Here is a 10,497-nt window from a genome sequence, read left to right as displayed (position 1 = left end):
ATTGGAGGAGAGAGAGAGGGAGGGGAGAGACGGGGTGAAAGAGGGGGGGGGGTGTTGCACAAATCCAGACAACTCCCCAGTTTGCCCCTTTTTGCCTATTGCTTGTATGGGTGGCCTTTTATCCCTTTTTCTTGCCCCGGGGACCTCGACACGTCTTAACACAGTACGTGTTCGGGCTGCCGCAGTAACCCTTTTTCGTGCTTTTCTTTTTTTTGTGGGGGGCGAACCCCCCCCCCCCCCCCCCCCGATAGTGTCTCCCTTAGTATCGTGCCATGCGTGCAGTGCATGAACTTGCATTTTTTATGAGTATAATAAATCAAACTTGATATTAACATATATGAGGGGTGCATTTCATGAAAGGTCCTGTCTGGCTTTTTATCCAACGTAGTCCTGTTTCATCCTACAATTTCCATGGTAACAGTGCTTCTCAGCCAATCAAAATGAAGGAAAGTTTTTAGATCTGACAACTTATCAGACATAAAATAATGATGAAACGCTTCCCAGGTCTGAACGAGATCGGAGCCTGGGTTTAGCAGACTAGATGCGAGACAGCGCCCACTTCCATCCCAAAACACTCCCACTAAATACACACTCGAATTACACAGGATTTGCAATGGGATTTTCATGTGACGAGTCAATAGGATCAGCTGTGCGATGAGTGCCTATTTTTGGCACGCCGTAAACTATAGCTGATACATATCACGTACATGTAGCATACTTTGTGGATCCAGGCTTACGAAACTACGAATCATTCCCGCGTTTCTCGCTTAAATTTGTGTTATAAAATCACCTTTTCATCAACATGGATGGTACGAAAACTGATGGCAACATGAACAAAAGGCCTCATCCAGACGAAGCTGGTGGCGATTTTGATACCAAGCTGAAAAAAGCGGTGAGCTCTTCATATATTTTGTGCAGTTTTGTGCAGTTTATTCCGATATGTATGGTTTCTGCGTTTCGTTATGTGTGAAATTAGACTGAATTGTTTGTGGAGTATGAAAAAAGGAGATAACTTTAATAGTTTGATGCTCCCCTCTTATATGTTTCTATTTGTATGCAATTAGGGGCCTATGAAAGTATGATAATTTTTCCCCAGAGCCCAGGTACATGTATAACCAGGAAATTAAAATGGTAACTCTTTGCCCTTGGTATAACATGAAATATCATTAGACTATGAATTATGAATGATTGACTTTTTTATGTTTCATATTGTCTCCATTATTATCTTCTTCATTTTCAATTATTCTCATTCTATTTCTTCTCTTCTTCTTCTTCCTCTCTTCCTATTCTTCTTTCTCTTCTTCTACTCCTTCCCCTTCTTCCCCCCCTCCTTCTTACTTTCCTTCAAGTTCTCCTACTTTTTTTATTCTCCATTACATAGTAATTTGTAGGTTATACTATAGTTATATCAGATGGTAGACTGTACTTTATCAGTACAAATAAAAATAATTCCTTTGGAATGGAAAATACTGGTTTGGTAGCCATCTTGCTAAAGTTATAACAGTACAGACATACCCCTTAAACTCTAACCCTCTCCCAGAAGGAATAATAAATATTTGTGTTTGTTTTACAGTACCTTGGCAACAGTAACAGCTACAGGAAGGAAGATGCTGATTCCTGTACGTCCATCATGTTTGGACTCAAGGAGGAGGTTGGCGTCCTGGCCAAAACGCTCAAACTCTTTGAGGTAAAAAACCAATTGGCCATCCAATACATAGGCCTACCCTGCTTAGACCAGAGTAAAATAATGTATCTACACTGTACATGTACATGTAGACCTACATGTATATTTTTTAAGGAATCCATTAAGAGTAAACGTATCTCACCATAGTCATCTAATGCGAGTGTCAAGCGCCTGTTGATTTTGTTAAAATTACATTAATGAGGCAGAATTTTTCTCTGCGTATCTGCGGATTTTTGAAGATTTTATGAATGTCGATCAAATTGTTTCAAGAGGGCTGTCTTCAAATTAAATAATACTTGGTATTTGTATGTACAGATTAAAAAAAAGGTTTGTGGATGGATCTATAGCCAACATGTTGGCTCTCTACCACCATGCTCATTTTTTTACCCATACATTTACCACAGTTATATCTACGACTGTACATACATGTACATGTATGTGATAACCACCTGGGCGCTCTTCACTTCATTGAATCTTAAAGAGATTTAGCATGGTACATGCATCTGTAGGCTGTATGATCTCTCCCAGCTCCCTGGTGGAAGTTAATAATACATGTAATTGACAGGTTTACTATGGTGAATTTGAAGTATAATTTTGTAGTGCTGCACAAAGTATGAAAGTGTGCTGACTGCTGAGTTCAGCTCCAGGATTTCATACCTGGGGGCCGTGTCGTAAAGCTGTTCGTAAGTTAAGAGCGACTTTAAGAATGACTGGTGATCCTTTCTTGTGGTACATGTAAATGGTATTCACCATTAAATGTTCATTGGTGATTACGTTGCGCGTAAGAAAGGTACACCAGTCTTTCTTAAAGTCTGTCTTAACTCACGAACAGCTTCATATAACACACACCGGGAAGGAGGTACAAAGTAGAAAGTGTTTCCGCATGTCTGGCAATATTTTTGGTGAAAAAATTGTGAGAAATTACCAAAGTTGGTTTTGGTGTGTACATGTACATGGCTGAATTTCTTCTCTCTTAGTTGAGTGGAGTAGGTACATACTATAAAGAATATAAATACTTGTTCAGTCTCTGTCTACCACACTTCCTACTTACATTTCTTCACTATTCAGCAACAAAGATCAACATACTGTCTTCGTTAAAGGACAAGTCCACCCCAACAAAAATTTGATTTGAATAAAAAGAGGAAAATCCAACAAGCATAACAACGAAAATTTCATCATAATCGGATGTAAAATAAGAAAGTTATGACATTTTAAAGTTTCGCTTAATTTCACAAAACAGTTATATGCACATCCCGGTTAGTATGCAAATGAGGGAACTGATGACATCACTCACTATTTCTTTTGTATTTTATTATATGAAATATCAAATATTCTAATTTTCTCCCCATTTTCCTGTGAAACAAAGTTTTATTTCTCCCTGAACATGTTTAATTACCATCGCTTAAGATTTTATTGTTCAGTCAAGTTGGTCCTTATATTCAATCTGCAAAAATTGAAATAATGTTTAATTCGAACAATAAAAAACAAAAGAAATAGTGGGTGAAGGACAGTCACATTATCGATTCTCTCGTTTGCATGTGACTAAATTGTGCAAATAACAATTTTTTTTTTAAAGTAAGCGAAGCTTTAAAATGTCATCATAACTTTCTTATTTTACATCCGATTTTGATGAAATTTTCAGCATTGTGCTTGTCTGATTTTTCTCTATTGATTCAAATCAACACTGTTATGAGGTGGACTTGACCTTTAAGCTCCTGCCTATATCATTTGTTAATCTAGAAAACAGACTGGCTTCAATTCTTTTCAATCTCTTGCCCCTCCCCCCCCCCCCCCCAGAATTAGGAACGAAATCCCAACATCTTTCCGAAACATCTCTTCTCTAGACCTCTTCAAAAAACATCTTAAGACACACCTGTATCTATAAGCCATAACTTGTCTTATGCCATTACAGCACTTTGTGTCACCTGGGAAAGGTGCTATCTAATTATTATTATTATTCATCCACTCATAAAAAAAGAAAGGAAGCAATATATTTTTTTTCTCCTGGTATCATTAAAGTATGATTGAAATAGTCATTGATGTACATATGCAATAGTGCATTCACTTCTTTTCAATTTCATTCAAGAGTACCGTACTACATCTCATAGGTCCCCAAAGGGGCAATTTTTCAAGATACTTTGTCATTATTGTTCCTGGTTTTTATTATTTTATTCTATTGTTTTATTTAATGTTTTTTATTCATTCATTATTATTGTTTATTATTATCATTGTCATCATTATTATTATTGCCATTACATGTATCTTAATTAAGTAAATTGTTATTATTTAATTATAATTTTCATTTTGTTTATTTGTTTATGTTGATTGTAGATTTTTGTTTTTAATACACATGTTATTTTTAGTTTTTATGGGGGTGGGAGGGGGTCGAAATCCTGAAGTTGACTTTCCCTGTGTATGTTTTTCGATTCTATTTCTAATTTCTATTTCATGTTTTATGTCTATGTGGAGCGTTGTGGCCCAGTGGATTAGTCTTCGGACTTTGAAACAGAGGGTCGTGGGTTCGAATCCCAGCCATGGCGTAATTTTCTTTGGCAAGAAATTTATCCACATTGTGCCGCACTCGACCCAGGTGAGGTGAATGGGTACCCGGTAGGATTTATTCCTTGAACGCTTTAGCGCCTACTAATATGGCGGTTCAGCTACAGCCGGGGTAATAATATGATACCAAGTATCAAAGCGCAGTTGAGTATATGCACATAGTAACTGCGCTATATAAATGGACATATTATTATTATGGTGAGTGTTTGGTTCAGGAAAATCAAATAAAGACTCAATACATAGACTACTGGCGGTGCAGCACCCAGTAGGTTATAATATTGGATGTGACAGGTTAAAAGTTCCCAGGGTTGCATTTTGGGATTCTGCCAAACTAAGTTTCACATTTCCATCAGATATATCAGTAGCAGGATGTTTTTCAAGCTTACACTCCATGTACAATGACACTATTGGTATTGGGTTCAGAGACGTTGCTTTGCAATCTGATCCCTGTCACGGCATGTAAAGGTACACATGCCAACACGTAGTTTGTTGGCTCACAGAGTAGGTTGGTAGTCTGATGCACGGCATATTATTGATTTTTTTTTTGGAAAATCTATAGAAATCTAAAGTTACAGGCCAACACCTGTTTACGCCTACAAGTATTAAATGGTACATCCTATGGCAGCAGAGTAGGGTAAACGTGCAGATGAATTGATGTATGTAGACATGTATAGGGCCTATACATTTTCAATGGTGGTGGGTTTAATCCCACCGCTGCCACCAGTTGTAGTGTGTAAAAATAAGTCAGTTTATATGAAATGAACCCCACTGCTGCCACCAGTTGTAGTGTGTAAAAATAAGCCAGTTTATATACAGTAAATCCCACTGCTACACCAGCTGTAGTATGTAAATAGGCTATAAACCAATGAAATTCCACCACTGCAACCGTTGTAGGGTGTTTAGATAAACCAGTTTATATCTAGGCCCTACACGTACAATAAGTCCCACCACTGCCACCATTTGTAACGGGTAAAAATAAGTCGTTTAGATCCCACCACTGCCACCATTTGTAGCGGGTAAAAATAAGTCATTTAGATCCCACCACTGCCACCAGTTGTAGTGCGTAAAAAAAGTCAGTTTATAGACTGCCACCAGTTGTAGACTGTAAAAAAATAAGTCAGTTTATAATATACAATAAATCCCACCACTGCCACCATTTGTAGTGTGTAAGTCAGTTTATAATATACAATATATCCCACCACTGCCACCATTTGTAGTGTGTAAGTCAGTTTATAATATACAATATATCCCACCACTGCCACTAGTTGTAGTGTGTAAGTCAGTTTATAATATACAATATATCCCACCACTGCCACCATTTGTAGTGTGTAAGTCAGTTTATAATATACAATATATCCCACCACTGCCACTAGTTGTAGTGTGAAAGTCAGTTTATAATATATACAATATATCCCACCACTGCCACTAGTTGTAGTGTGTAAGTCAGTTTATAATTATATACAATATATCCCACCACTGCCACTTGTTGTAGTGTGTAAGTCAGTTTATAATTATATACAATATATCCCACCACTGCCACTAGTTGTAGTGTGTAAGTCAGTTTATAATATATACAATATATCCCACCACTGCCACTATTTGTAGTGTGTAAGTCAGTTTATAATATATACAATATATTCCACCACTGCCACTAGTTGTAGTGTGTAAAGTCAGTTTGTAATATACAATATATCCCTCCACTGCCACCAGTTGTAGTGTGTAAGTCAGTTTATAACAATATATCCCACCACTGCCACCAGTTGTAGTGTGTAAGTCAGTTTATAATATACAATATATCCCACCACTGCCACCAGTTGTAGTGTGTAAGTCAGTTTATAATATACAATATATCCCACCACTGCCACTAGTTGTAGCGCATAAAAAATAAGTCAGTTTATATACAATATATCTCACCACTGCCACCAGAAGTAGTGTATGGTCTCCCAAAATACCTCAGCCTAGTTAAGGGATCACTATACAATTGTAGTCCACCCATTTGTTTTTCACCTTTCCAATTTTTGGACACCTTTTACTGATATCTTATACCTTGCAAAGTTTAAGACTGTAATGTAAAGATGGCTAATTGTAACTGGAGCTGAAGGAAACCCTTGCCTGCAAAAGATTTCAGGACAGTGTCTGTAACTCCTGCAATCTCTGATCATTTCTCCATTGCAGGAGAGAGGGGTAAACCTCACCCACATTGAGTCTCGGCCATCCAAGAGAATGCCGGGAAGCTATGAGTTCTTGGTGACCAGTGAAGCACCACAGGCGGAACTTGAGGAAACCCTCGACAGCCTCAAGGATAGGGTCACTTACCATCAGATTCTGTCCCGGTCTCATGACACCAAGGATTCAGGTAGGAATAGGTCTTGCAAGGCAGATAGAGATACCATTTCAGATCCTCTGTAGATTATTTGTTTTATTCATTGAATTTATTATATGTTCAATAATATTTCTAACAATACAAGGATAATTTGTTTTTAATCAAAAAAAATAAGCAGGTGTAACATGTACACAGGGATGTGAATTTTTCAAACCAATTTGGGAACACAGGAGACAGTCAAGATGAGCGGGTTGCCAGTGCCTCAAAGTACAGTATCATTTGTGAGGCTAATTCTCCCGTAAGTAGGTTTGAGATGAGATATTACATTACACATTCTTAGGATTTAAACTGTGTACATGTTGCACCTATTTAATTTTCTTGATTAAAGAGAAAAATCTGATAAATACACCCATATAGCTTCAAATGCAATGGCATGAATTTTCGGTTACACTTCGTATTTCCGAAGGTTCGTAATTCCGTAGGTTCGTAAATCCGAACCATGTAAATTGCCTATACCTCGATATTCGTTAATCCGAAAACGAAAAAGGGATTCGTTAATCCGAACATTTGTGGCGTTATTCCAACGGTTCGTTATTCCGAAGGTTTGATAATCCGAAAACAAAATAAGGTTCGTTGTTCCGAAGGTGCTTTAGTCCGAAAACAAAATAAGGTTCGATGTTCCGAACGTTCGTAATTTTGTAACGAACCTTATTTTGTTTTCGGATTAACGAATCTTCGGAATTACGAACCTCAATTCGATTTCGGACTAACGAACCTTCGGAATTACGAACCTTATTTCGTTTTCGTATTAACGATCCTTCGGAATTACGAACCTTCGGAATTACGAAACTTCGGAAATACGAACCTTCGGAATTACGAAGCGTCGGAATTACGAATGTATGCGAGATTTTCAGGCTACAACACTCCCATTATCATTTTGGGCATGTCGTTTCTGAAATCAAATGAATTTTTTGGAGAAATCTTTCTTAAATTCAACAGGTATAGAATGATAGATCAGGCTACCTGCACATTTTACAAACCATCTTTATTTATAGTCAAAGAATTGTAACTGTATTGTCTGGATTTGTTTGCTCGCATTATCAGCGATACTTCAGTTTCATTTACACAAGATAACATCTGCCATTGATAGGCTTTGTATTACATGCTAATCTACAAATCAAGCCAATTCTCTATCTTAATTCGTTCAGAGTTTATTTAAAATATTTGCAGTTTAGAGGTCAGATTTTGTCCATAGATTGGCATCATCGATTTTAGATTTGAAAAAAAATAGATTGCTAGATTATATAGCCTTGCCCTTTATGGCCCGAATGCACAAAGGTAGTTTTGAAAACCATCGGTTGAACTCATGGTTTATGCAGATTCCCTGTATAATATCCCTTTCATAAACCCAATAAAACACAATTATGCGGCTAATAGAAGCATAATTTGGTCGTAAAATCAGAGGAGGACAAGAGTTATCCGCATTATTCTGATGCTGCTATTATCCGCATAATAGCGGCATCGGGACAAGATTTTGAGTTTATGAACGTATTTCCAAATAATGCGGATAATTGCCATGGTGCGGTCACAAGGTCACCCTTTTCCAACACAACCGCATTGGAGGGGGCGTGTCCAGTTGTCATGACGATTATCCGCCTTTTTCAGGACGGGCGCTCATAAAAATAATTTATGGAGTTTGTGAACGCAATTTTTATTGAATTATCCGCATTACTCTTAGGCGGCTAATTGGAGGATATGTTTTATTGGGTTTATGAAAGGGGTATAAATTACGCTTTTTAATTTTTAACACTTATAGTAAAAAAATTTCCAAAGCTGATGCGCACTTTTGTCACAGTGCAGCAAATGACACCTGTGTCATGGTTATCCATACTATTTTAATCACCACTATTTTGAATCAATGAGTCCATTGTTAAAACTGTGGGTAGACTCTTGCATAAAATAGCATACTTACCCATGGCAACAGGCGTCAATTTGGTGCACTGTGACAAAAGCGCGCATCAGCATTGGACATTGTTTAATACAGTATGTGCGGTCAATACAATGTAAGCGTGATTTATAAAGTCTGCATAAACCATTGGTTCAAACACTGGTTTTTCCACCTGTGTGAATTTGGGGCTATACGTCCCTCTTCCATCCCTGTTGTATAATGGAGCTATAAATCAGCTCCATGCCTGTATCATGATTCATAATTCATACTCTAGATGATTGCGGATACAAAACTTTATTATCCCTATTTCAAGTTTCGGTAACCCCCCCCCTTCCCGAGAGGGGAAAAACATAGTACCGTACAACAGTATTCCAATTATAATGACCCTATCCTAAAAATTATATGATTGTGGATATGAAATGAATTTTTGATTTTATTGGGGGAGAAATTGGGGAGAAATTCAAATTTAAATTTAAATTTGAAAATTGTACATGAAAATGTTGTTTTGATTAGTTTTCCTGATGAAAATAAAATTTCTGCATATATTTTTTCTTCTCAAGTAGAGAATAGGCTGAAAATTACAGGAGACCATTGTCTGGAGAACTTTAAATGTTTTTATTCAAAATTCTAGTTTTCTCTCAAACACGTTATCAACAAATGAAATTTCAAGAAACAAAATTCAATAGTCAAGTGAGCTACACTTGTGTAATAAAGTTTGGAATGTTTAGATGATAATCCTGAAAGTTTGTTATCCCATTCCATTAAAGTTTTTTTTAAAGGAGAATGAAACCCTTGAAACCAGCTGAATCCATATCAAAGAGAAAAATCAAAGAAACATATTGTTGAAAGTTTGAGGAAGATTGAATGAATAATAAGAAAGTTATGAGCATTCGAATATTGAGATCACTAGTGCCATGTAGATCCTCCCAACGGCAATGTGACCAAGATCTGTGATATCACACACGTACAACTCCCTCATTACTTTAGTACTTATTCCACTTATATTCTCACTTTTATAGAGTCTCTATCACAAGGTGAGGTGTTCTCTTTATGAGATGACAAGTACAGAGGTTTCACAACATTATATCATTGATGAATCGTTTGTCATATGATTAGAATGAGCAAAAAGAGATGTTTTGGGGTATATTTTCGGTGTCCAAATGGGAGAGTTGTACGTGTGTGACATCACAGATCTTGGTCGCATTGCCAATGGGAGGATCTCCATAGCATTAGTGATCTCGACATTCAAATGCTCATAACTCTTTTATTGCTAGTCCTATTTTACTCAAAGTTTTGTTGATCTTATTCTTTGATTTTTCTGCTTTCACAAAAGCTAACTTGCTCCAAGAGTTTCATTCTCCTTTAACGAACAAGATAAAAAAAACAGATACATACATGTGCACGTATCCCCCACATCATAGTGAATTGGAAGAGTGACAGCACTTCTTGGTCATTTTACATGTACACTATGTACCTAAACTTTAAATAGGATTTTATTAAAAAGGAAGAAATGATTTTTCACTTTCTTTTTTATTTTCATTTCGCAAGAGGAAGGTCAAGCTACCAAATACTTTTATAGGACCTATTTTGACCCTTGCTGCCTTATTACCTGACCCAAAGTATCATATTCTAGTCTAGTCTTGGATTCATACACAATTACTTTCCCCATTTGTTCTGCTCAGATCACTTCTTTCCTTTTTATAAAATGAAGCGTTAGGGCCTACAAGTCTTCCTGAAGCAACTACAGCCACAAACCTGCTTCAGGATTTGGCCTTGCCAAGTAGGGATTGAATATGAGTGCAATCCGCTAACAAATTAAAAGATTACCATGACGCTTTATATATATATATATATATTTTTTGCTTTCAAAGTAATTTCTTAAAGGGCCCTGTGTTGCATCTAACTCGAAATAGAATTAACGTTCGTTGTGCTTCGCATGTAATAGATAGTAAAACTAATGCATTTTTAAAAATGATTTTAGAT

General features: G+C 36.8%; 1 protein-coding gene across 1 annotated transcript in view; it reads left to right on the top strand.

Moving 5' to 3' along the window:
- The first annotated feature begins 330 nt into the window (after positions 1 to 330).
- Positions 331 to 10,497, top strand: part of LOC129283075 (protein henna-like) — a 28,351-nt gene continuing 18,184 nt past the window's right edge. The window contains exons 1-3 of the mRNA XM_054918914.2: positions 331 to 892; positions 1,574 to 1,687; positions 6,419 to 6,599. Coding sequence (XP_054774889.2) covers positions 803 to 892; positions 1,574 to 1,687; positions 6,419 to 6,599 — 385 coding nt within the window. The 5' untranslated portion in view covers positions 331 to 802. The remainder of the gene's footprint in view (positions 893 to 1,573; positions 1,688 to 6,418; positions 6,600 to 10,497) is intronic.

The sequence above is a fragment of the Lytechinus pictus genome, chromosome 19 (genome assembly GCF_037042905.1).
Source record: "Lytechinus pictus isolate F3 Inbred chromosome 19, Lp3.0, whole genome shotgun sequence".
NCBI classification, from domain to species: domain Eukaryota; kingdom Metazoa; phylum Echinodermata; class Echinoidea; order Temnopleuroida; family Toxopneustidae; genus Lytechinus; species Lytechinus pictus.
The sequence above is the reverse complement of the archived record's forward strand: the minus strand, read 5'-3'. Positions and strand labels throughout refer to the sequence as shown.